We start from the raw sequence: 27,661 nt of genomic DNA on the forward strand, positions 1-27,661 counted from the left end.
CACACATTCCCAAGGGATAGAAAAGTAGGGGTACTAAGAAGGTGAGTAGCATATTGAGAAAAAGTCTTCGAAAGAAAATTTACATAAAATCCCCATTGCAGTAGCAAAGGGTGGGGGCAAATGGAGGGAAAGATAAAGTGCGTGTATCGATTTGTAGTGGGAGGATGGCTGAGAGAGGGCTGGTCAGTGATGCCACCAGGGCAGCCAAGTAAAGTGAAAGCAGAGACAATAGGAAAAGAAGAGGGGATGGATTGTTGGCAGCGGTGGAGCCTAGTTTTTTTTTTTGGGGGGGGGGGGCCGGTTGTGGTAGGGGAATACTTCTCTATAATCTGATCATTTTTATATAGCGGTAGTGAGTGAGTTGATTTACCTGAAATAGAAGTATCATCTAATTGCTCTTCTACTTGTTTTCTAAACTCCCATTTTGTTGACTTAAATTCTTCGTTGTAACTAATCAAGTGGATCTACAAGCAAAAGAAAAATGTGTGAATTAAAATCTCCCAACTTTACTGATTATTTTTCTTGCCAATTTCATATAGTGATCAACTATTTGCTTCCCAAATATACCTCAACATATATCATTTTCTGCTTTCCATGGGATCAACAGACGTACCAACGATGACTCCAACCAATATGGTTTAAACTGAAATCTTCCCAAAACACAATATTCATTAGAAACCATAAAGCACAACCAAAGGCATGGTGGTAGATGATCTTCTAAAACCAAAAAACAAAAACGAAGTTATAGAGATAAACGGAGGAAATCAAAATCTGCATGAGGAGCCCCCTATCTCCCCCTGTGAGGCTATGATAACTGAAGAGAACCAAAGTCTGCCTCAAATCAGCCCATTGGTGATCAAACTATCAAGGAACATAGATCGGAACGCGTCCTGCAGATCCCATTGTTACTTAAAGGAGATTGTAACATTAAAGACTTCTTTCTCACTCTAAATCTAAAAAATAGAGTGATGCACTAGAGTTTACAAGCAAACCAAATTGAGATCAGATGAAAACTACGAGCGAAAGCCACACGAGGAATCCCATCGAATCCAAATCCAAATGGAAAGAAAATGGTATACAACAGGAGGTCTCTTTGAAACATACTCCAATGAAATCTCTTCACGTATCGTGATTTATCATGCCAACACAAACATAGAGATTTGCTTACAAAACCCCTCTGCAAAAATATTATTGGAGAAGAAGATTGGGGACAAGAAGATTTTCCCTGCCATTCGATTTAAAATAATTCTCATCATAATCATAGCGCTGTTAATCGCCCTGCTATCATCATAGTCGTCAACATTGTTGTTCACTGTTGCCATGGCAATAGAGACCATTCAAACGATTAACGAAAAGGTGTAGAAGAGAGGTATGATGAGAGGAGGAAGAGAATTCATATATCCCTTATTTAATTAAAAGCTTTTAAATATTTTTTTTTAGTGTTAATATAGAATGATATTATTCTGTCAAAAAATAAAATAAATTATATGCGTACGTATATATTTAAAAAAAAATCTTAAACTTAAAGATTTTTTTTTATATAGAGTTTTTTTTTTTTTTTTTTTCTTGTTTGGAAAGATTCAGATTAAAAGAGAAAAGAGAGAGGCGTGAGAGTGAGGAGGGAAAGAAAACGTCCTAAAATATAGATTTTTTAAGAAAGATATGGAAGTGAGAGAGGAGGTTTTTTTTTTTTCGTAAAAAGAAACTCCTAAAATCTAGATTTATTTTTTGGGTAGAACATGGTGCAATCACCTAGCCCGACTGGCCTGACACATTTATAATCCCAAAATGAACTTAATCCTTTTAGCCTGACCTAGCCTGATCTTTTTAAGACTATTTGAAATCCCCATTTTGCCGCTAATAAAATTGAAGAGTAAAGCAAAAGTCTAAGTTGGTTTGCTCCAATTTTCAAGATGAACAAGAGATTGATCAATGAACAAGTGTCTTTAGCAACAGAAAATTAAGTTTCAAAATTAATGGTGGGTTTGCAGTATATGCTTGAAGCATAATAGTGTTTTCAGTGAAATAAGCTTATTAGTTTGAATATTTCGACTATTGCATCGACATTGGGAAGATCCGTTTATGGTAGCCTGATTATAAATCGTACCATGTCCGCTCTAACTAAGCCCATTTAATTAGACGAGCATTCACGGTGCAACCCTAAACTTTGGCCGAGCCCGCTAAGCCTGACCGGTTGACATCCCTACCCATTAGCACCGCTAGGACCTAGCTAGAGCAACAGGTTGAGTAAACAGCATGTTTTCAAGAATAGGATCTGTTAATGAGACGGTTTGAATCAGAATCGACCGTGATCAATCTCAATCCCAATTTTAATTGATTCGATACAACCGATTCATGCCAAGAAATTCTAGAATGGGTTTTCAGATCTGAGGGCCCATTCTAAGATTTTTGAAACCGATTCTAACCGATATCGATCCAGGAACCATTTGATCGCCGATTCCGTATTTTAAAATGCCGGTAAACAATGATAGGACTACCACTCCGTGATCGTGAAAGCCAGTAAGTGATGCCTATAGTTTTGTCTACCAGCAAAAGAAACAAAATTCCCCAAGTCCAAATTCCGAAGCCCACCTTGCTTTACCCTACCACTGATTCTCTGATTTCCCTCTTCATTATTTTCTCTTTCTTTCTTCCCACTATCATTATTTCCCATGGTTCCTTCATCTTTTTCTGTGTTCTTGTTCCCGCCGCCCGTTCGCTGGTTCGCCATTTCCAATATCTAAGGACATCCTCCAGGTTTCATATTTTCAAATAAAAAAAAAAAGATAATTATCTTTTTGTTGTTCGTCGAGTTCTCCGGGCATTCTCAGTCAAAGAAAGCAGTCGCCATGATTTTCTGAGCAATTCCCCTGTCCTCTCCGGTCTCGAGATAGATTTCCATTGCACAAGTCCTGTAAGGAAGTATTTGATTCTGAAAATGCTCTCCAAAGATCAAAGTACTAGTAGTGGGAGTGTCAGATTCTCCTTCTTATTGTTTCTCTTTTTGTAGGAGGAAGGAAGTATTTGAATTTTTGGAACAGAGAGTGGGAGTGATTTGGAAATTTTGGTTGGTTAAGTATACTGCACGTTTGTTTGGACTTGGGGGAAGAAGAAATGAAGATTTGAATTTGGATAGTTGGATACTCGTACTAGTAGTGGGTAGGGGTTGCAGTCTTACTGGGGGATGATTTGAACAAAGTTTATTCTGACTTCTGAGTTCGCATTGCTTCTCAGTTATTGGTATTGACTTCTGAAAGCTCTCCAAAGATCAAAGTACCATGCAGGATGCACCGCAGGTCTGTTTTTATTCTCCTTTTCGCCCTCCTCATCTGGGTCTCATCTACTTCGCTTTTGCTTACCTGCTTTGATGTTGTACAGATGGAAGAGCATTTTCATCTCTTTTCAGTGATGATCTCTTCTTACATTTTCCTTTCATTTAGTTAGTGAGATGCTGAAAGGAAAAGACTGCCCTTTTTCGTTTTTGATTTTCTCTTTTAGGGCCCTATTTTCTCCAGCAGAGATAGCCTAGAAGTTTGCTTCTTCCTTCTTCCTCCAAGCTTCTGCTCTCTCTCTCTGCCTGTACTTCAATTTTGTTTCTCAATGAAACCCCATTCCTTTTTCCTGCTTGTCTTGACAATTATTGAAGCATTTTTGTAGTTCTTAAGCTGAACTGGTAAAAATCAGGGAAATTTTAAGTGTGGGGGCTTTATTTGTGAGAGAGGAGACTCATAGAGATCATATCGTCGTTGTCTTTCATTTATTGAAAGAAATGCAGATAACTACTACCTCTTTGATTTCACTGTAGAAAGGGGTATTGGGTTTCATAGTTTGGTTTGATTTTGATTTTTGGTCTTCCAGAGGGGACAATATAGGGCCTCGAGATCGGGATCTGTCCACTTCTTTCCCTTGATCCTTTTCCTTTTTATCTGGGGAAATACCAGGCCGGTAGAATCTGTAATATCATGTAGCTTAGTTTTGTAGATTTGTTTCCTTTTGGAAGAACGTGAATTCCCTTTCTAGTTTACTGTTCAACTTATTTTTTGGTCCTTACATTTTCTGTGTTTGTGTTAATGATACTTTCTGGCATTCCTGCATTAGTCAACGGAGAGATGCTGTCACTTACGACCATAGATTTTCTTTTCCTTTCAGATCTTTCTGTTGTGCAATCTCTCGAGAGATTTTGTAAATGGAATTTTATTTCTACAACGATTACTCTCTCATTTTATTGTTTTTTCTTTTTAAAGTGTTATGCGAGTTTTGATTTCTCTCTTTAACTTTTGATGTCTGATGTCGGATCATTTTTCATTCATAATAGTTGGACTCCTCTGGTTTTTCCTATTTACCTCTCTATTATTAACTGTTCTATATTATTGTTGTTGTTTCCCAGTTGAGGGTTCCCTTCTCATGCTTTGATTCCCAAAGGGTCATATGTGTTCCTTTTCCTTTTTCTTTTCTCCCCTTTTTAGAAAAATGCTAATTTCTTTTTGGGTGGGTGAGCATGGCTAGAAACCTCACAATTCTGGTGCAAAGTATGTCAAATTGTCAACCTATTCATCCCCCCCACACCCACCCCCAAAAAAAAAAAAAAAAAAAAAAAAAAAGGTAAACCGTAGGTGTATTGTGTATTGCTCACATGTGTCACAGTGCTTTTTCTTTGCATCACTTTTGAGTTATAACTGATCTTCTATGACATTTTTTTCTCTTCATTCTCTAAGAAGAGATTTGAAGGAAACAAACAATCATGCAATACTTGCATTTTTATGTCTACTTGAAAAATTGCTGGTCCATGAGTTGTTGAGATAAATTTTATTTTGAGAATTGTTTTTCTAAGGAAAGAAAATTTGGTGCTACTTATCTTTTGGTACTGTTTGTAGCTAGAGAAGGGGCATCAGTTTCAAGCTTACATGTTTATCATTTGTTGAAACAGCAGATAAACTAGTCGGGATATCGGTACTTTATGTAAGAGTGCATACACCACAGACAATATGTTTGACTCGACTGTTTTGCAATTCCCCTTGAACTTGTAAGTGGTACATCCTTGCTGTTTCTTGGTGGCTGCTCTTTAGCTATTTGTGTTGACTTCTATTAGGACCTAATATGCTTCGGTCTATCTCAGGAGCATTTTCTTCCCATGCTTACTTTTTCTTATTTTCAACAGAGGGGAGACTCTGGTTAGAAGTACACAGACTGCTGGGAGAAATTGTGTTTCTGAAGATCAGTTTGATCTTGTGAACGAATTTAGGAGTTGCAACTCCAAAATAGAGGTTAGCACTAACAGACCTTTTATAGGCTGGATCCTTATTCTGAAAAACTTGATGGGAAGAACTGACAGGAGGATGTTGGAATTCAAAATCTGTTGTGGAATTTATCCTCTGCCCCTTTTCTTCTTCTTCTTCTTCTCATCCTCTGGATGGACATCTACCTGTATGATCTGGAAGGCAACTTTGTCATATATATATATTATTTGCTCTCATATGGAAGAAATAGTATTAACTAAACCATGGCTTGATGTGACAGTCCTGGTGGTATTTTCTTACATTGTTATCATCTCTTCAACTTGTTTACCTCAGTGCTTCCTTTTCGGTTACTGATTAATGTCTTATAAAGGATTTTGGGTTTTAATACTACTCTGTGATGGATATGGAATTTCGCCAGTCTCTCTCTCTCTCCGTGTTTTATTAGCGTATGTGATTAGGGGGGTGGTTTCTCTGTCAGACTGACTGCTCAAAAGTTTATCTTGTTATACTGTCAACTGCCAGCTTCTTTATTGCTGCTGTTGATTCTTTACCTTTGATAAGACATAAATCTTCTATGCCTTCACTGTGAGATCTACCATAGAATTTCATGGCTGTTGATCTATTAACCCTTCATTTATTCAGGTGAACTACTCTTGTGGGGAAACTGGAAGCCCTAGTTCATGCAATAAAAGCAGTAGTACCTATCCTTACAGAGTCCAACTTGAACAGGACGTAAGTTTTTCGTGCTTATATTCACCATTGCAACAATACACTATCTTGCTGCTTCTTGACCCCATTATAAAACTGGATTCAAGATTATGTAAAAAGTACTTGACTGAATTACATCTATCAAAAAGAGAGAGGGAAAAAAAAAAAAAAAAAAAAAAAAAAGAAGAAGAGAATAAGGAAAAAAAAGGTGCTCAAAAAAAATTCACAATCTATAGGAGTGTTGAGTAGGAAAGTTTTTTTAGGAAGTGGCATTCGTTAATGTCTATTTATTATTTTTCAGTTGTAGACTTCGGCCTTCTTTTGATATCAAAATTTTTTTTTTGTCTATTTTACAAAAATCATTAACAAAAACCGTTTTTATCAAAACATCAAAATGGTAGTAACTACTTGACAAAAATGGTTTTTTGTGAGAAATAGGTTTGGTATCCGTATGTAAAAAATGGTTTTTTGAAGAAATGGGTGAAGGGAACATCTCTTCACCCATCTTCCTTATAACTCTCTTTCTCCACTTTCTCTGTCCTGCTTGCTGCAGCTCCTTTTCCTCTAATTCTTCTTCTACTTTCTGGCGGAAATTAAAGGGTGCGGCCACGGTTTGGACTACAACAACCCACAACCCCAAGAGGGGTGAATTGGGTTTTACAAAACTTTGGCTCTAGATTTATGGATGAAGAACAAGTGGACTAAACAAAATCAGAAGGGAAGACACAAAATCTAGAGTGTTTCGGCCCAAATCCATGCTTATGTCTACTACCAAAGACAATCCTCTCTTTGGATTTCCACTATTTCAATTGGCATCTCGGTGTCAATCAAACCACTTCACAATTACTCTCAGTCTTGGAGAACACACCTCTTCGACAAGCAATTACACTTCAAGAATGAAGAACAAATGATAAAAGCCTCTCAAAAGGCTCAATTTACAAGTGAAGTACAAAAGTTCTCGCAATTAACCCTTTTGCCGAATGATCTATATGATGTCCCAATTAAGTTCAAGTACATCCTCTCATTGAGAAGTCCCAAAGTCTCCTACTGTATATGCCACACAACCTTATTTACAGAAACTAGCAGTTAATAAATATTAGGAGTTGAAACAGGCTTGGCTGGGTATCCAGACGCAGCGTCCAAACATCCCTCGGGTCCCAGCCAGCTGTTAGACTAGCCATTGGACAACAACGGTTAAAAATATAACCATTGGGGAGACAAGTCTGGACGTCTCTCTGGTCTGGGACTTGAGCATTTTAAAATAGATTCAATTAATGTAAGGTTAGGTCTTACTGGCGGAAATTGAAGGCTGTGGCCATGGTTTGGACTTAGGAAGAAAAATAAAAAGAAGAAAGATGGGCAAAGGGCGTGGATTTCTAATTACATAGCAAATGACTACTTTACCCCCTCCATAGTGGGACTTCAAGCATGTGTTCATTAAAGTTCAGCACAAAATGGCTGAAAATCAATTTTGGCCAAAACACACAAGTGACTCTTGATCTCTTTTTGATTTTTTGTGTTTTATCAATTTTTTATTTTATTTTTTTTAAATACAAACAAGCTCTCTATTAATGATACTAAATGCAACCAAAACCGTTTTTGTGAACAAAAATAAAAAAGAACTATGATACCAAAGAGAGCCTTAATGCTTGGACTACATTGGATTCAAGACGGTTTGTTTAGTTTCGAATTCTCGTCATTCTTTGATACAAGTGCTTGCGAAAGCTTCAAGTAACTATTTTGGGACTAATGAAAAGTAGTACTGTTCGTATCTTTGTTATCCCCTAATTAAAGTTATTCTGTTATAGGTTCAGATATTGCAAGAACGCCTACGGGAAGAGATGGAACTGCGTGCTGTCCTGGAAAATGCCGTTGAGCATGGTTCTGTGACATCATCTAATCTTTCGTATCTCCCACCTGACGTATGTTACTTTTCCATTTCTCCTCCCTTTTTCTTTACTCTCTCTCTCTCTCTCTTCTTCTTCTTCTTTTGTGTGTGTGTGTGTGTGTGAGTGAGTGTTATGAGATGTGTATCTGGTAGTATGCTAATGCTGTTCTATTGAAAACCTCTGTTAAATAATGGACCCTCATATCGTGGGGGTACAATGCCTAGGCATCAAGGCGCCCTTTGCTGGAAGGGTGCCTTGGTTGCCTAGGTGACGCCTTGTTGGTGTGCTCTTGATTTTTACTGCCAGCGCCAAGGATCACCTAGACGCTGTGACCACTATGAATCTGGTGGTTGACCCCAAGTGCTTCCTCTATGCTAGAATGCCTTGATTTAATTTAGTTTTTGCCATTTCTTCAAGTAGGTGACTTGGCCATTTTGCTTAATGATACTCTCAGGTATGTTAGGCCTAGTGACTTGTCCAAATTATATCATAGACCATTCTATGGCTTAGGGACAAGTCAGGCCAAGTCCTATCTTGGGAGGGCTTCTACCTTTAGTCCTACTTAGACATTTTCACATCCAAGTACCTTGGGCCTACCGAACTGTGGCAACCTTATATCTTGGGATTTACAAAAATAAATAAAAACGAATCCTGAGATCCAAAGCCTTTGTTAACTACCCTTTTAAGTCTTGATTTCCATTTGATGCTTGGAGAGAGCTTGATACTTGGCTTCCTTGTTACTTGAGCTTTTAGTTAATCTCCAAAAGAGTTGACTCTTCAATTCAATTGCGTTGGAGATGTTCCATTGATGCTCATAGCTCAATGACATTTGGCTTGCTTGGCTTGTAGATGCTTGATGCTTTGATACCTGGGAAGGATCAACAGCAGTGATGCTTACTCATCGACTTGATCCAACAAATTGTCATATGCTCATTTTTAGTTTCATGCTTTTTCATCAATTAACACACACGTTAGTTTTCACCAAAACATAGTTCAATATGCAATATTCCAACATAGAATACTTTATAAACTCTAAGAAATCCCACAACACATCTTTAAGTTCATTCTCAAGAAGCTTTAGATGTTTATTTCTCCACAGTGCATGAAATTTCTATTATATTTCTTCCATAGTTATCAAAGTGCCATGGTGACCCAAGGTGGTGGATGGGCCTAAGCGGCAAGGTACTTGCTTAGGCGTCGCCTAACCGACAAGGAGCTCAACTGTTTTCCCCTTCCCTGACTTTCTTTCCTTTTCCCTTTGTTCTTCTTCTCCTACTGTTCATCTTCTGTCCCCATTCACAGCTGCTGGTTCCATAGTTTTTAAGGCTGTAAGGCGACGGAGGCGTTTGAGGGTCTTTCGGAGCGCCTTAGCGATAAGGCGGGCATAAACTGTCGCCTTATTGACTAAAGCATTCCTGTGTAATTTTTTTATAAAACCAATCTATTTGGCTCAAATCCTAGTTGAATCCTATTACTCATATGTTAAATAAATATTAAAGGTTCATATTCATACCAATGTAAGATATTCATCAAGAAAACAAATCAATAAAGTGAATAAACTAAGTGCATCTAAATCAATCATCAATCATCAATCATCATAACATATTAACATATAATATAAATACATAATTCTGAAGCAAGATTATAAAAATAAAGAAAAGAAGACATAAAAAATACAAGTATTTATTATACTTACCTCTATGATGCCAAAATGAGTGCCTAAGCCCTAAGATCATCCGCTATATTTCTACTCCTATCAATGAATAATGAAGCTCACCGTTGCTGGAGCAAACTCACCGCTGCCGGAGCAAAATGGTCACCTAGATAAGTGGTTCTTCCTTGTTCCTTGATTCCTTCTCAAAGCCCTTTCTTAAAACCCTTGACGAAATCCAAACCCTGTTTGTGAATCGTGTTTTTGTTTTGGTTATTTTTGGTGGAGTAAAGTTGATCCTATACATCTCAAGTGTTAATAAAATCATACACCTACCAATAAAAAATCTATATTTGGAATCTTCATCAAGTAATTTTAAAATGTGTTTAAAAAAAAAAAACCCCACAAGGCGTCACTTCACATAAGGCGGAGCACTGCCTTACCATCTCTAGACCGCATCAACACCAAGGCGCTAGTAAGGCGTCGCCTTAATAGCGCCTTAAAAACTATGCACCAATATATTACTTCACTAATATATTTACAAGATATTACACATACCTCCCTAAAGAGGGAAATTATAGATACCTCCCTAAGGAGGAAAAAGAAATAAAACATAACAAGATAAATTACTAAAATACCCTTAGAGAAACATAACTAATATCTCTAACACTCCCCCCTTAAGTTGAAGAATAAATATCATGCATTCCCAGTTTAGATAGCAGAGAACTGAAGTGATGATGAAGAAGAATCTTTGTGAAGATATCAGCCAGCTGATCTCCAGTCCTCATAAAAGATGTGCATATGTAACCAGTGTCAATCTTCTCTTTAATGAAGTGTTTGTCCACCTTTATGTGCTTTGTCCTATCATGCACAAGATTGTGGGCTATACTTATGACAGTCTTGTTGTCACAATAAAGCCTCATTAGTGCCTCAATATCAAATCCCAACTCTTGGGCCACCCTTCTCAACCAAAGAAGCTCACACACTCTATGAGCCATGGCTCTAAATTTTGCCTCTGCACTAGACCGAGCCACCATAGATTGTTTCTTGCTCCGCCATGTAACTAGGTTTCCACCTACGAATGTGCCATAGCCTGATGTAGATCTCCTATCAGAGATAGAGCCAGCCCAATTTGCATCAGTGAAGCCTTCTATCCTCAAGTGGTTATGCTTGGAAAAAAGTAGTCCTTTTCGAGGAGAGGACTTCAAGTACCTGAGAATGCGGTAAACCGCATCCAAGTGCCCACTCTTGGGAGCATGTATAAACTAACTCACCACCCCCACTGCATAACTAATATTTGGACGAGTCAAGGACAAATAGATAAGCTTCCCAACCAGCCTTTGATATTTCCCTGCATCAATAAGAGAAGGGCCTACATCTTCCCCTAGCTTATGATTTTGCTCAATAGGAGAACTTACAGGTTTGCAACCTAACATTCTTGTTTCTTTCAATAGGAAACAAACTAAGCTATAGGATTAGTACAAGCTCTCTTTCCCTTCCTAATAGAAATAGGAAGATCTAACTCTAATGGGGAAGGAAGGATATTACCTAGCTGAGAAGGGTGGATCTCAGGAATTGGATTCAAAGAGGACTCTTGGCAGTTCTTCTTGTTCCTCCTTGTATACACAATGGTCATCTTTTCATTACCTGAGCTTGAACCACCTTTTATATGATCACCAACATCAGTAATATCCACCTTTGTGTTTCCCAATGTCAAGCATAAAAGAAGAGATAGGCAATGGAGAAAGAAAAGGAATCTCATCAGTAGCCTTTTCACCTCCATTATGCTCCCCTTGAAAAGGATGCTAAAGAGAGGCAAAAAATGGAGCAGACTCAAGGAAGGTGGCATCTTTAAAGAGAAGCCTTCATCTGGAAGAAGGATGATAGCACTTGTATCCCTTGGTAGTGGAGGAGTAGCTAATATAGATACATTTAAATGCCTTATGGTCGAGTTTAGTCCGAGAAGACTTATTAACATGGACATAACAGATACACCTAAACACTTTGGGGTGAAGAGAGAAAGAAGACTAAGGAGACAAGATGTCTAAGGGAGTTTTGGAGCCAAGGAATTATGTTGGAATACGGTTGATCAAATAAGCAGCAATAAAGAGAGCATCAGACCAAAAGGTTTTAAAAACATGCATGCCAAAGAGAAGACTCCTACTGACCTCCAACAAATGGCGGTTTTTCCTCTCAGCTACCCCATTTTGTTGGGGTGTGTCAAAACAAGCTAGCTGATGGATAATGCCATGATCAGTAAAAAAGTCTTGAAGACCACCATACATATACTACTCCCCACCATTGTCAGAACGAATAATTTTAATTTTGGTGTCAAAATGTGTACATACCATATGATAAAAAATTTTAAAAGCATCATACACATCACTCTTTTGCTTCATCAGAACAGTCCAAGTAGCACGTGAAAAATCAACAAAAAAAAAAACAAAATAACGAAAACTAAGTAAAGAAGTAGTAGTAAAAGGCACCCAAACATCAGAGTGCACAATTTGAAAAGAGCAGCAGATCTATTACCATGATAAGGATAAGAAGAACAACAATGTTTAGTAAAAATTACATGGTTCACAATGAAAGACATAGGAACTAGAAAAAGAAGTAAATAAATGAGGTAATTGTTTCCTCATAACAACAAAAAATGGATGTCCTAAACGTTGATTCCACAACATCACAGAATCTACAGAACTGCTATCAGTACGTCCACACACATAAAACTGAGTTGTAGCCGAAAAAGATGATTGAGGTTCAAGCAGGTAGTCCTTTCTCTTCACGCCCACTGCCAGTAATCCTCGTCACTAAATCCTGAAAGAGAAAATGAGAAGGAAAAAAAGTGACACAACAATTTAAGGATTTTGTCAGATGACTCATAGATAAGAGATTACGGGTAAGGTCAGGAACGTGATGAATAGAATCAAGTGAAATGGAAGAGGTAATAGGAATGCTACCTTTACCAGAAATGGAGGAAAGGGAGCCATCGGCAACCCTGACCTTATCTCTACCAGAACAAATAAAGTATGTATCATAATAATGGGACGTACGAGTCAAATGATCTGTATCACGGTCACAGAATCAATAACCCAAGAAAGAGCTATAGAAGGGGCGGATGAGGAAACCTACAAGGCGGAAGCTGAGGAATCTAGCACTGTAAGGAAAGAAGATGATGAGCCTCCCAACTGAGACATGGCCCTTTGAAATGCTGCAATCTCCTCTCTAGTAAGGGAGTTGTGCTCTGCCTGTGGGATAAAAGCAGACCCTATAGTAGCATGTTTGGCCTCAACACTGTGGGGCTCTAGCTCCCCCACTACATTCACCATAAGCACCACTAGAACCACCATGCATGCCAAGAGGTCGACCATGAAGAACCCAACATATCTCTTTGGTGTGCCCAGACTTCCCACAATGATCACATCGTCTATTATCTCCACGAGGTGGGCCTAGGCCTTGGCCACCACCACGCCAATCCTTCTAAGAGCTAGTTGTAAGAGTTGACTGCTCAAGAGGAGAGGCATGTTCCATGGCCACCTGCCTGGTCTCCTCACTCTGCAAATAGCTACACACTTCATCAAGGGATGGAAGAGGAGATAGGCCCAATATTTGTATCCGAATTGGCTCATACTCGGGATTTAGCCCACCAAGCAAAATAAGAACCCGTTCCTTTTCAAGTGACCGATAAACCTTTGCTTCATCCTCAGAATTGGACAGTTGGAAGTCCCTATAGTGATCATACTCCTCCCAGAGACTAATGATAGTGTTGTAGTACTCAGAAATGGTCCTATTCCCTTGCTTCATGCCAATGACCTTCTGAAGTAGTTGGTAAACTTTGGCCGAGTCACCCACACGGTCAAAAGTTTTAGTGACATTGTCCCAAATATCCTTGGTAGTTTCTTTCCTTGTAAACCTTCTTCCAATCTCAGGTTTCATAGAAAAAATCAGCTATGTCATAGCAGTGGAGTTTTCAGTCTCCCACTTTGGATATGTCGGGTCATCTGGGTTAGGAGCTTAATGGTACCTGTAACATACCCTAGCTTTCCCCTACTCTGCACGGAAAGCTTCACAGAATGAGCCCAATCAAAATAGTTGGTGTTGTCCAACTTTACAATAGATATGTGGGTTATCAAAAACCATAGGAGGAGGAGCACCACTCGATACACTGGCTGAAACATCACCAAAGAGGGCTTCAAGGCCACTATCTTCAGACATATTGTAAAAAGAACTTCACACATAATATGGGGAATACACACTCTACCCAACTTTGCCTCCACAGGAACTCAGAGATAAACCCAACAAGAGGTAAACACACAATGCCAAAGCAAACCAGATCAAAGCACACTTTAGTGTAAATAAATTAGGACATAATACTTCAAGGGACACAATCAATACATCTCACAAAGCAGCGTGGCCAAAATCCATCACAAAATGAGCAAAAAATGAGGAAAAACATGGGAGGCGGTACCTTCCAACCAGAACAAAAATGAGTTATGAACTCACCATTCAATCCCCCTAGGACCGAGTGCTTAGAGGCTTGGTAGGGATGCCTTGGGCGATCCAAAGGGTGTATACCTCACCTCCAAAGGCTGCCGGATGAGAGAGAAGAAGTAATCCCAAAGGAGGGCTAGCAATAGTCATAAACAACCTAGTTTTTGCTGCTGTGAGCTCCAAACAGCTTAAACCGTCCAGCTCTTCACATAAAACCTCCTCTTGGGTTATCTTTGACCTTCCTTCAAGCTCATTTCATAGATTCTTCAAGTCTTTTCACATAATGATCTCTTCGTTAGAACCTTTTGTAACCTAGGGTTCCAAAGAGAGAAAATAGAAGTAAGAAACTTGTAATCCGACTCTCAAACCAAGATCTTATGCTTTGATACCAAGTAAGAATATGAGGATGAGGGAAGAACAATGAGATGGGGGATGAGGAAGAAGAGGGAGAAGAAGAGAATCGGTGGTACGGTGGAATAATGTGTTGTGAGTAAAATCTCACTAACACCAATATATTACTTCACTAATATATTTACAAAATATTACACATACCTCCCTAAGGAGAGAAATTACACATACCTCCCTAAGGAGGAAGAGGAAATAAAACATAACAAGACAAATTAATAAACTATTCTTAGAGAAACATAACTAATATCTCTAACATTAACATCACCCTCTAGTACGATACCCGATACCGATACTTAAACCTTGGTTATATGTAAAGAGTAGGGGATTATACCCACTACAAATGACTTAAGGAAAAAAAAACTAGCCATGAGCTTGAGTAAGTTTTGTGAGCATTGATTTGTGGGATCTAGGACTGCTCTAATGTGGAATGCAGTAAGAAAACCTTGGTTTGATGCCAAGTTTGGAGTTTGAGGGATTCCTTCTCCACAGTTAGGTGAGAGAACAAATATATCCTTCCTTCACCTTCTAAGAAGCATGTTAAAGGAAGAAGGGATGTAAATCACTTGAAAGTCGACCATAAAACCAGTAGGCCTAACAATAATATCTATCGTGAGGATTCTATTGAGATAACCATAGTTATCGTGGTAGTAACCATAGTCATCGTAGTGATTATCTCAATTGTCCTCGATAAAAATGCTTAGTTAATGAAACCTTGATAAGGATGCTTACTCAATGAAACCTTACTTAATCTGTTATGATGTAATCTCGTTACAAATAAAGCTGTCCTCTGTCATTATTGATAAGTCAAATCATTCCCTAAACCTTTGATTCTCAACTTGGTATCAAATCCCAAAACCCTTTTTATTATTCACTCTGACTTATAGGGTCCTTCTCATACTATTGATCGTAATGGATTTTGTTGGTTTATAACTTTTATTGATAATAATTGCACCCGACTTACCTGGGTTTATCTTCATAGTAACTGATGCCTTCTCTTGTTTCTAGTCCTTCCGTGCCATGATCTGCACACAGTTCAATGCTACTGTCCAAGTCCTTCATAGTCATAACGGCACAAAAGACATGGATGGTGCATTTTAGCAATACCTAGACTCTCATTGCATTTTCTCCGAGACTTCCTATGTTAGAACCCCAAAACAAAATGGGATCCCTAAGCGTAAAAAATTCACCTTTTTGACATAGCTTGAACTCTCATGTTCACCACTAGTGTTCCTAAAACCTACTGGGGTGATGTTGTCTTACAGCTGCCCACCTTATCAACCGGGTACCTTCTAGTGTGCTTAAGTCTAAGCCACCGATATCCTTTCTCCTAGATCCCTCTATAGCTTCTTCACTTCCTCATCAGATCTTAGGGTGCGTTTGTTTTTCCCGTAACTGTCACACCTTGCCTCCAATAGGCTAAGGCATGCGGCACTGGACATCTCACCGTATCCAATTAGCCTGTTTCTCCAGGATATAGACTAGGGCAGATCACAACACCACAATTACACTATGAAAGATCAGAGTTTATATATGCATAGTCCAACAAAAAAAAATATCTTACATAAGCTCCAGTGCCAACTAAGTGATAAGATATATTTATAATTATTTAGATAAGAGTTACATATCTTACAAAAAGAGAATATTCACAGCTTATAGTATCTCAGTAGTAGACTATATACATCAGAGTATGCATTAACTAGAATATATACACAAAAAGATATAGGAATAGTCCATCCTACTCCTTAGAAGAACTGGCCTTCAATGGGTTATGTTTCTCATTAATTTTATATATTCAAATCCAAACTTATGTCCAAAGGTCTAGTAACCTATTACATAGCCCATTTGGCTTCGGGAACCCTAACCGGTGGGTTACCTGGGTCAAAACTGGTTGGCCGGTTGGGACCTATCAGTTCCTCCTTTTATTCTGCAGAATTTGATTCTGCCTATTCCATACTCTGTACCATGGTTGCTGTAGTGCCTGAATTGTATCAATTTTACATTCTGAATTTCCAATACTTATCTTAGGTCAGTAAAGAAAAAGGTTAAAAGCCAAGTTGACCCAATTTTGGGTTTCAATTTATTACACCCAAAACTCATATAGTCCAATTCTACAGGAATAGTTTAGGAATTTAAAGAGAACTGCAGAATTAGAGTATTTCTCATGCCTTGGCCATCAATTTGAGATGAACATTTATAAATACTAACCTAACCTAATTAATTCAGCCCCTATTGCATAATTCCAGCTTGAATAAAATTATGTTCCTATGGTTTTGGCAGAATTTCCACTAAATCAACCCTATTCTAGCCTTTATTGCATAATCCCTACTGAAAAAGAAGTAGTCCTATGTTCTAGGGTTTAGCAGGGATAGGGTTTTTTTTTTACCAGTTGGTTCCCCAATAGCCCATAGAAATTAGGGCTTTCTTTACTGGTCAGCATTCTACTCACAGGGATTCCCTGGCAGTAAAAAATTGGGCAAGACCCTCACCCTAGCTGCCCAATCTACATGAAATTACCTAATTAACCCTGTTGCAGTAGTAAGTTCACTTACCTGGGTGCATAGTTGATCTAGGAGCAGCCTGAGGTGAGTGAGTTCCCTCCTCACTTCTCTTTCTTCCTCTTCTTCCTTCTCTTTCCTTCTTCTTCTTCTCCTTTCTTTCTTTTTCTCCTTACTGTTATAGCAGCCACGATTTGTATGAAATATCAGCCCATTATCCTCTATATATAAGGCAGCCCCAAGGGTTTGTTTGGCTGCCCTCTTAAGTTAATAACTAAGGCCTGTTTGGCTGCCCTCTTTTATTTCCATATAAATTACATACATACATACTATATATATATATATATGTATATGTGTGTGTGTGTGTGTGTGTGTGTGTATATATATATATATGATACCTAGTAGTTTATAAATTCATTTCCTCCCATTTATTTATTAGTATAAAATATGTCTACCACCGAAGTCGAATATGTTGCAGTTGGTAGATGTTGTGCCCAAATCCTTTGGATGAAGCAAACTCTCCAAGATCTTGGAGTGAGTTTCGAATCTTGCCCAATCATGTGCGATAACACCAGTGCCATAAACTTGAGTAAAAATCTCATTTTACACTCAAGGGCAAAGCACATTAATATTCGACACCACTTTCTACGAGACACCATTCAAAATGATGATGTTTCTCTAGAATATATTGAAACTGAGAAACAACTTGTAGATATATTCACTAAACCACTTGGTGAAGAGCGTTTTAGCTTCCTAAGGAAGGAGCTTGGTATTTGTAACCCATTTGGTTGAATGAATAAACATTCATTCATGCTTATTTATTCCAAAAGGCCAAACTTGAACAATGCTTTCAAAACTCACAATTTTCTAGGTTTTCAGGCAATTTTGGAGTCTTTCGATCGACCGCCTCAAATCCTCTGGTCGATCGCCTATGACCGAAAGGATTACCGGTCGACCGCTATAATATACCAGTCGATCGGCGTTGCCAAAAAATCAATTCTGAACTCCTTTAAAATCGATTTTTTGAACTGTTGTGTCTCATTTAAAAAACTCTTTTTGGCCTAAAACCCTATTTCGACTATTCCTCTCCGAAAACCCTAGCTTAGAAATCATTTCTAACCTAGATCTCTCAATATTCTCTCCCTTCCCTCTCAAAAACCCTTGCATCTCTTCTCTTCTTTCGACCTTCAGCATCATGGACTCTCACCGTCCCCACAGAGGCAAGAAAATGGTAGCTCAGAAGGGAAAAAGGAAGGCCTCTGACAAAGATATCTGGTTCTCCTCCTCTATTGCTCAAGAAGCCTCATTTAAGTGTCTTCCTATAGGAGTATAATGAGAATTTTGCACAGCAAAGTTGGGCTCCACAGTGTAAAAACCCAAAAATTACATTCTACTAGGCAAAATTGGCTAGCCGATTCTGGACCTACTAGATTGGGTGTGATCATACCAGCACTAATGCACCAAATCCCATAAAACTCTGTAGTTAAGCGTGCTTGGGTGAGAGTAGTATTAGGATTGGTGATCCCCTGGGAAGTCTTCATGTCGCACCTTTTTTTTTTTTCTTCCTACCATACTTATTCTTGTAATTAAACTTACCTCTTTGTCCACACCTCCTGATGAGTTCCCCAATGATGTTGGCAGGCTGAACAGGAGCAGGTCGGGTCACTTCTGCCTTCTTGGCACTCTAGAGCTGTCAACCATGACAGCATTGGCTTTCTCTATTCTTTCTTCTTGCCTGTCCACAAGTAGGGGTATAAATATCAGATTAGGGTGTTACAATTTCCCCCCTCCTTACAAAAAATTTCGTCCTCGAAATTTGTGAGGCATACTTGGTAATCCAAATAATTCTGAATATTTCTCTTTAACCTCATCTTCCCTTTCCCAAGAGGCTTCTTGCTCTGGGAGGTTTCTCCATTTCACCTTCACATAAGAGATAGTACGATTCCGGAGCTAATGTTCTTTTCTATCAAAGATTCCTTCAAGTTGTTCTTCATAACTCAAATCATCATCAAGGTCTAATGATTCAATAGTAGGCAGTACATAGGAAGTGATGCAAATATGGCTGCCCTTTCTTGGTTGGACCAGCATGACCGGCTTTGGAAGCCAAGAGCCAAGAAGAACTGGTCCAGCCCAGGGTTTTGGTCCAACAAGGGTTGGAAATAAAATTAGTAGTTTACTTAGTATTTTATTTCATGCTTTTAGTTTCCAGACTTGAACGTAGGAGTAGGATTTATTTCCTTGCTTTGGTTTCCTTTTTATAGTTGTTTTCTAATTTAGGCTAGTTTCCATTCCAATTAAGTTTCTAATTTCATGTTCTTATTTTCCTATATATTGGTTGTAATCGACTGAAGATTTAGAGAGCAATTTGATTATTGAATGAATGTGTGAGTGTAAACCTTCTTTTCCCCCTCTCTACTCTGATTTCCCCTCCCTTCCCTAAGGTTCTCCATCAGGAAGAGTCTGGAATATACTTCTTCAGCATTGATATATGAAAAACATTGTGAAACCTTTCCAACTCTAGGGGCAATGCTAATCTGTAAGTTGTCTGGCCAATCTGATCCAGAATCTCGAATGGTCCCACATACCTGGGACTTAATTTTCCTCCTTTTCCAAATCTTCTTATACTCTTTACTGGTGAGATTTTCAAAAAAACTTTATCACCCACATCAAATTCTAAAGGTTTTCTTCTACTATCTGCATAGCTGCTTTTCTCTGGATTGAGCTGCCTTGATTCTTTCTCTGATTATATCAACCTTCTCACAGGTAGTCTGTATCAGTTCTGGCCCCAAAATTCTTCTTTCTCCAACTTCATCCCAATATAATGGAGTTCTGCATTTCTTTCCATACAAAGCATCAAATGGTACCATACCAATTGTTGTTTGGTAAATATTATTATATGCAAATTCAACCAAAGGCACATGCTCATCCCAACTATAACTCATATCTATAGCACAGGCTCTAACATATCTTCCAAAATTTGGATAGTCCTTTCTGATTGTCCATCAGTTTGTGGATGAAATGCCGTGCAGCCATGCTAAACTTCAACTTGGTCCCCATTGCCTTTTGCACACATTCCCAAAATTTATAAGTAAATCGGGAATCACGATCAGAAACAATACTGACAGGCACACCATGATTTCTCACAATATTATCAATATATAACTGTGCCAATTTCTCCATAAAATGAGATATCTTCATAGGTATGAAATGTGCTACCTTTGTTAATCTATCAACAATCACCCAGATAGTATCATTCCCCTTTCTAGTCCATGGTAGCCCTGTCACAAAGTCCATAGTAATATGTTCCCACTTCCATTCTGGCACTGGAAGAGGCTGTAACAATCCATGGGGTCTCTGTCTCACTGCCTTCACCATTTAACAATTCATACATTTAGATACATGTTCTGCCACATCATTCTTCATATTATGCCACCAATATAGTTTCTTCAGATCTTTATACATTTTGGTACTTCTAGGATGCAAAGAGTAAGGAGTGCTATGAGCTTCATTCAATATCAACTCTATCGATTTCTCCTCTCTTGGAACACATAATCTGTCTTTAAACCACAAAGTTCTATCTTTTAATGAAAATCTTGGATCTTTCTGTCTCCCAACATTGATAGCATTGATTGTCTTCCTCAACATATCATCTTTGGGTTGAGCTTCCTTAATTCTTTCAAATAAGGTGGGTCAATCATAAAGGTGGCAAGTGTCACATCTTCAAGTGTCTCCACCTCTGTAATTACTTCCAAATCAAACTTCCTTGCTTCTTCTATCAACATCGGATTGGTAGTGAGAGCAACAAGTGTGATAGTCTTATGCTTTCGGCTCAATGCATCAGCTACTACATTAGCTTTCCCTAGATGGTAATGAATTGTGTAATTATAGTCTTTCAGTAACTCCAACCATCTTCTCTGCCTCATGTTCAACTCCTTTTGAGTGAAGAAATATTTAAGGCTCTTGTGGTCACTGTAAATTTCATGTTTTTCTCCATACAGATAGTGATGCCAAATTTTCAGTGCAAAGATAACGGCAGCCAATTCCAGATCATGGGTAGGATAATTCTTTTCATAATCCCTCAATTGTCTAGAAGCATATGCAATCACTCTTCCATTTTGCATTAACACACATCCCAAACCTTGTTTGGAAGCATCACTGTATACTACCATAGCTGAGGTACCATCTGGAATAACAAGGACTGGAGCTGTTACCAGTCGACTCTTCAACTCTTGGAAACTATTCTCACATTCTTCTGTCCATTCAAACTTGACTCCTTTTCTAGTCATCCGAGTCATAGGTGCAGAAATCTGAGCAAAATTTTCAATAAATCTTCCATAGTAACCTGCCAAACCCAGAAAACTTCGAATTTCACTGACATTCTTTGGAAACTCCCAATCTAGCACTGCCTTAACCTTTCCAGGATCAACCTCTATGTCTCTTACAGGTACAATATATCCCAAGAAATTCACTTATGATAACTCGAATTCACACTTGCTAAATTTATCATACACCTGCTTCTCCCTCAGCCTTTGCAACACAGACCGCAAGTGATTTGCATGATCTTCTTTACTTCTGGAGTAAATCAGAATATCATCTATGAACACTATAACATACTGATCCAACATATCATGGAATACCCTATTCATCAATCCCATGAAGGCTGCTGAAGCATTCGTCAGTCCGAACGGCATAACCACAAATTCATAGTGGCCATACCTAGTCCTGAAAGCTGTCTTCTGTATGTCACTCTCCCTGATCTTCAACTGATGATACCCAGATCTCAGATCAATCTTGGAGAAAGTAATAGCACCCTGCAACTGATCAAACTAGTCATCAATACGGGGTAGTGGATATCGGTTCTTAATAGTCAATTTGTTCAATTTCCGATAAGTAATACACATCCGCATACTCCCGTCTTTTTTCTTTACAAATAAGACTAGAGCTCCCCAGGGTTATACACTGGGTCTAATAAAACCCTTCTTCAATAAATCCTGCAATTTCTCTTTCACTTCCTTCAATTCAACAGGAACCATTCTGTATGGTGCTCTAGATACAGGTGCTGCCCCAGGTATTAAATCAATGCAAAACTCTGTGTCCCTATCTGGGGGCACACTACATAGATCTTCAGGAAACATGTCAGGAAATTCTCTTACTACTTCTAACTCTTCTAGTGTTGCAATCTTTTTGGTAGTATCCCTAACACATGCCAAATAGGTTTCACATCCTTCTTCTGGTAATTTTTGAACTTGTATGGCAGAAATTAGTAATTTCTTAGCCTTGTCTCTCCTATGCCCTTGAAATGTAAAATCATCTCCATCCCGAGGTCTAAATACTATTCTCTTCTCTGCACAGAGTACACAAGCTCGATATGCTGACAACCAGTCCATTCCCAGTATCACAGTAAAATCCTTCATGTCTGTGCAAATCAAATGGACTATCATATCTCGACCACACATCTGAATCATACATGGTTCATATATGTCCTCCAAATCCACTATAAACCCAGTGGGTGTACTAATCATCAACTTATGTGCTAACTTTTTCGGCCTCATCCCTTACTGGCACATAAGGGGTAGCTCTAGTAGCCCGACCCCTCTTCCTTGGCCATAGCTCATACTGAGGTTGAGCACATCTTTGTGGCATTTTTGGGAATTCCTGTAAGATAAATAATTGATTAACTCCCAAAGGCTCAACACATATTTAGTAAGGGTGAGTCATGCAACACGCTTCACATAAAATTAGTGTCTTGATTCCGACCATGAGTGCACGTACATTTAGAGTTTATACAATATTTCATTTCCTTTCTCTATTGGACGTCTTTAATTACCACAACAATGTTCCTCTAAATTTGATGTTTTTATTTCGAAGCTTTTAATTTATTAAGTCCTATGACACTGGATATCCTAAGGTCATGTGGGTTATGATACTTTTTCCCAAGTCTTAGCTCTGATACCACTCTGTCACACCCTGCCTCCAACAGGCTAAGGCATGCGGCACTGGACATCTCACCGAATCCAGTCAACCTGTTTCTCCAGGATATAGACTAGGGCAGATCATAACACCACAATTACACTACGAAAGATCAGAGTTTATATACATACGCACAGTCCAACAAAAAAAATATCTTACATAAGCTCCAGTGCCAACTAAGTGATAAGATATATTTACAATTATTTAGATAAGAGTTACATACCTTACAAAAAGAGAATATTCACAGTTTACAGTATCTCAGTAGTAGACTATATACATCAGAGTATGCATCAACAGGAATATATACACAAAAAGATTTAGGAATAGTCCATCCTACTCCTCAGAAGAATTAGCCTCCATAGGCGCAGTCGTCACATTCACAGGCAGGTCCGTGATTGAGTTCATCTTCTGGAATATGGGCCATGTGATCCATGGACATTGTCTCATAATCAATGCCGAGGGTCAGCAGAATACCGCCTTCGTCATCTATAGGATTAAAGGATAGGGAGTGAGCACTGGTAATGCTCAGTGAGGGGTGGGGGAGAACAAGCACACACATCCATATGCAATGCATGCTCCACATAGAGAATGATGCTCATGCATGCTCCACATAGAGAATGATGCTCATACATGCTCCACATAGAGAATGATGCTCATGCATGCTCCACACATAAAGAATAACACTCATGAATCCATTTCATTAACTATATAAAATTCATAATCCATTACTAGGTCTCATCACCTATGGGTATAAGTGTTACCAACATAGGTGGCATACCCTACCCTATACGTTGGGCCTCAAGTATACAAGCTACGCCGCAGGCAGGAGCTAGCCAGTGCCGGTGAGGGTCCCGATCCACACCAGCTAACCCCTAAAAGGTAACCCTGTATCATAAATATATTCACAGGAATACAGTACGTCGTATCCTAACCCATATCCATAACTGATACCACAGATCTCATCACAAATGCACTGCTGATTAGGCAACCACATAATTCTGGATTAGTTCGTACCTAACCCCCTACGGACAAGGGGTGTAGCACTTGGGGTTGTGATTTCTAACCCAGCATTCTAAATGATGCACAACCAATCATTGCAATCACACATACGAACATGGGCACCTGTACGTGACCCATCTCACCTATCTTACCTTTCTCATTTCCATTCCATCCCATTCCATCACAATAGTACCATCAAAGAATAAATGCAGGTAATTATAAATGCACATACACAAGTAATTTAATGCATAAACAAGATTAAACAAACACACCAAAAGAATGGGGGGTTCAGAAGGGCACCCACTCACCTTGGTATTCAATTTTGGCAAGTTCACTTCTTGGATTTAAGAAAATTGCCATACTGTCACTTATGTTCCCTATTCAACAGATATTTAAATCATTAGGTACATAACAAAATCCTACATTTTACCCACTTGCTTTAAGTATAGCATTCCCATACCCAACCTATAAAGGTCTTTGTCTGTTCCTTCTCATATATGTATTGATTCCTTAATTTCTTAAACCTTTTCTATAGTAGAATTAGATATAGAGAATCACTAATAAATCCTCATTGGATGAAGGGGTTTCATCCATACTTATAGTCCTCGAGGTCATATGAGATTCCAAACATTGGACCCTACAATCATGGGTTATGTTTCTCATTAATTTTACATATTCAAATCCAAACTTATGTCCAAAGATCTAGTAACCTATTACATAGCCCATCTGGTTTCAGGAACCCTAACTGGTGGGTTACCTAGGTCAAAACCGGTTGGCCAGTTGGGACCTGTCCGTTCCTCCTTTTATTCTGCAGAATCTTATTTTGCCTTTTCCATACTCTGTACAATGGTTGTTGTAGTACCCGAATTGCATCAATTTTACATTCTGAATTTCCAATACTTATTTTAGGTCAGTAAGGAAAAATGTTAAATGCCAAGTTGACCCAATTTTGGATTTCAATTTATTACTCCCAAAACTCATATAGTCCAATTCTACAGGAATAGTTTTAAGAATTTAAAAAGATCTGCAGAATTAAAGTATTTCTCATGCCTTGGCCATAAATTTGAGATGAACATTTATAAGTACTAACCTAACCTAATTAATTCAGCCCCTATTGCATAATTCTAGCTTGAATAAAATTATGTTCCTAGGGTTTTGGCAGAATTTCCACCAAATCAACCCTATTCCAGCCCTTATTGCATAATCCCTACTGAAAAAGAAGTAATCCTATATTCTAGGGTTTAGCAGGGATAGGGTTTTTTCTTTACCAGTTGGGTCCCCAATAGCCCATAGAAATTAGGGCCTTCTTTACTGGTTAGCATTTACTTACAGGGATTCCCTGGCAATAAACAATTGGGTAAAACCCTAACCCTAGCTGCCCAATCTACATGAAATTACCTAATTAACCCTACTGCAGTAGTAAGTTCAGTTACCTGGGTGCAGAGTTGATCTAGGAGCAGCCTAAGGTGAGTGAGTTCCCTCCTCACTTCTCTTTCTTCCTCTTCTTCCTTCTCTTTCCTTCTTCTTCTTCTCCTTTCTTTCTTTTTCTCCTTACTGTTACAGCAGCCACGATTTGTATGAAATATCAGCCCATTATCCCTTATATATAAGGCAGCCCCAAGGGTTTGTTTGGCTGCCCTCTTAAGTTAATAACTAAGGCCTGTTTGGCTGCCCTCTTTTATTTCCAAACAGGCCTTAGTTATTAACTTAAGAGGACAGCCAAACAAACCCTTGGGGCTGCCTTATATATAAGGGATAATGGGCTGATATTTCATACAAATCGTGTGTGTGTGTGTGTGTGTGTGTGTATATATATATAATACCTAGTAGTTTATAAATTCATTTCCTCCCATTTATTTATTAGTATAAAATATGCATTTCATGCCTCATTTAAGTGTCTTCCTATAGGGGTATAATAAGAATTTTGCACAGTAGAGGTGGGCTCCACTGTGTAAAAACCCAAAAATTACATTATGCTAGGCAAAATTGGCTAGCCAGTTTTGGACCTACTAGTTTGGGTGCGATCATACCAGCACTAATGCACCAAATCCCATAAAACTCTGTAGTTAAGCATGCTTGGGTGAGAGTAGTATTAGGATGGGTGACCCCCTGGGAAGTCCTCATGTCGCACCTTCTTTTTTTTTTCTACTATTCTTAGTCTTGTAATTAAACTTACCTCTTTGTCCACACCTCCTGATGAGTTCCCCAATGATGTTGGCAGGCAAAACAGGAGCAGGTGGGGTCACTTCTGCCTTCTTAGCACTCTAGAGCTGCCAACCATGCCAGCATTGGCTTTCTCTGTTCTTTCTTCTTGCCTGTCCACAAGTAGGGGTATAAATATCAGATTAGGGTGTTACAGTAACTCCTCTCCTTCTTATTCCAAATTGGATCCCTGTGCTCTTTGGTGCATCTTCCTTGGTTACTTGGCCTCTCAGAAGGGGTATAATTGTATAAGTGTTATCACCCTCCGACGCTTTGTAACCTTGGATGTCACATTCCATAAATCTGAACCATATTTTACTTCAACTCTTTAGGGGAAGAGTCTTGAGGAAGGGCTTCCATTGCTTATTGATATGTTCCCAACTCAAGGGGAGCATAGTCAAGGGGAGACAACGATTCAGGAGGAGACACCGGTTCAGCCTATAAAGCATGTGATCACCTACACTCGGAGATCTAAGAAAAAGGATGCGATAGGTGAGCCACCAGACCCTTTTGTAGAGCCTCCATCAAATTCGATGCCTCCACCATTAGGTAGGATCCTTCCTTTACTTGATAATGTGTCTATTGTTCCATCAGATGACAATTGTCCCATTGTTATTCGAAAGGAAGTTCAATCATGTACTCAACATCCCATCTCCCAAAGTTTTCTCTTATGAATCTCTATCTCCTTCCTATAGGGCATTTGTTTCTTCGTTGTCTTTTGTGTCTATTCCACATGATTGGCAAGAAGCCATTAAAAATCCGAAGCGGAAGCCTGCTATGGTAGAGGAAATACTGGCGTTAGGCAAAAATGGTACCGAGGAATTTGTCCTCCTTAAGGGAATTAGTTGGGTGCGAATAGGTCTTCACGGTCAAACAAAGGGCTGATGGAACTATTGAGCAATACAAAGCATGCTTAGTTTCCAAAGGCTTCACCCAAACCTATGGGATCGATTACCAAGAAACATTTGCAACGGTTGCAAAGATGAACTCTATCAAGGCATTACTGTCCTCACTCCTTTGCAACCAATTTTGGGTGGAATCTTCAACAATTGGGTGTTAAGAATGTGTTCCTCAATGGGGACCTTGAAGAATAAATCTACATAGATGTTCCTCCTACTTTTGCATCTACATCTAAGGTTGGTCGGGTCTGCAAGTTACAGAATTTGTTGTATGGCCATAAACAATCTCCCAATGTATGGTTTGGCCAGTTCATGAAAACCATAAAATGTTTTGGATACCGACAGGGCCAAGTTGATCATACCCTATTCGTTAAAAGGAAAGCTAGTTATATTACTACTCTGATAGTCTATGTTGATATATAGTGATTACTGGCAACAATAATGAGGAAATCTCTAGTCTCAAGGCACTATGAGAAACAAAGTTTGAAACTAAAGACTTGGGGCCCCTTTGGTACTTCCTTAGGATCGAAGTAACAAAATCCAGCAGAGGTATCTTTATTTTCCAACGGAAGTATGTTCTAGATCTTCTCGACGAGACTGGCATGCTTGGGTGCGGGCCTACAGATTCTCCCATGGAAGTCAACCACTAACTCAGCAGTGCAGTGGATGAACCTGATGATAAAGAGCAATACCAAAGACTTATTGGTTAGTT

At 38.8% G+C, this 27,661-nt stretch overlaps 1 protein-coding gene and 2 pseudogenes across 4 annotated transcripts; all 3 read left to right on the forward strand.

Moving 5' to 3' along the window:
- The first annotated feature begins 2,867 nt into the window (after positions 1-2,867).
- On the forward strand, positions 2,868-7,972 carry LOC122068334. 4 transcript variants are annotated; one of them, XM_042632209.1, is made up of 6 exons: positions 2,868-2,914; positions 3,011-3,296; positions 4,928-5,023; positions 5,159-5,264; positions 5,880-5,969; positions 7,754-7,972. In XM_042632209.1, the coding sequence occupies exons 3-6, from the start codon at positions 4,986-4,988 to the stop codon at positions 7,955-7,957; spliced, it is 438 nt and encodes a 145-aa protein (XP_042488143.1). In that variant the 5' UTR covers positions 2,868-2,914; positions 3,011-3,296; positions 4,928-4,985; the 3' UTR covers positions 7,958-7,972. The 4 variants fall into 4 exon arrangements, with proteins under 4 accessions (XP_042488143.1, XP_042488141.1, XP_042488144.1 ...); XM_042632207.1 differs by having other exon boundaries at positions 2,874-3,296; XM_042632210.1 differs by having other exon boundaries at positions 2,874-3,296; positions 7,760-7,972.
- Positions 7,973-18,312: 10,340 nt separating this feature from the next.
- LOC122068348 lies at positions 18,313-18,430 on the forward strand (annotated as a pseudogene).
- Positions 18,431-25,864: 7,434 nt separating this feature from the next.
- On the forward strand, positions 25,865-25,982 carry LOC122068335 (annotated as a pseudogene).
- The last annotated feature ends 1,679 nt before the right edge of the window (positions 25,983-27,661 follow it).

Source organism: Macadamia integrifolia, unplaced genomic scaffold (genome assembly GCF_013358625.1).
Source record: "Macadamia integrifolia cultivar HAES 741 unplaced genomic scaffold, SCU_Mint_v3 scaffold373, whole genome shotgun sequence".
Classification (NCBI taxonomy): Eukaryota; Viridiplantae; Streptophyta; class Magnoliopsida; order Proteales; family Proteaceae; genus Macadamia; species Macadamia integrifolia.

What these genes read in the sequence shown, in the direction of transcription:
- LOC122068334 (XM_042632209.1), top strand. Translation starts at nt 4,986, where the DNA reads ATGTTTGACTCGACTGTTTTGCAATTCCCCTTGAACTT. An exon ending in TTGCAATTCCCCTTGAACTT is followed by an intron (nt 5,024 to 5,158) that starts GTAAGTGGTACA and finishes TATTTTCAACAG; the next exon opens with AGGGGAGACTCTGGTTAGAA. An exon ending in GTTGCAACTCCAAAATAGAG is followed by an intron (nt 5,265 to 5,879) that starts GTTAGCACTAAC and finishes TCATTTATTCAG; the next exon opens with GTGAACTACTCTTGTGGGGA.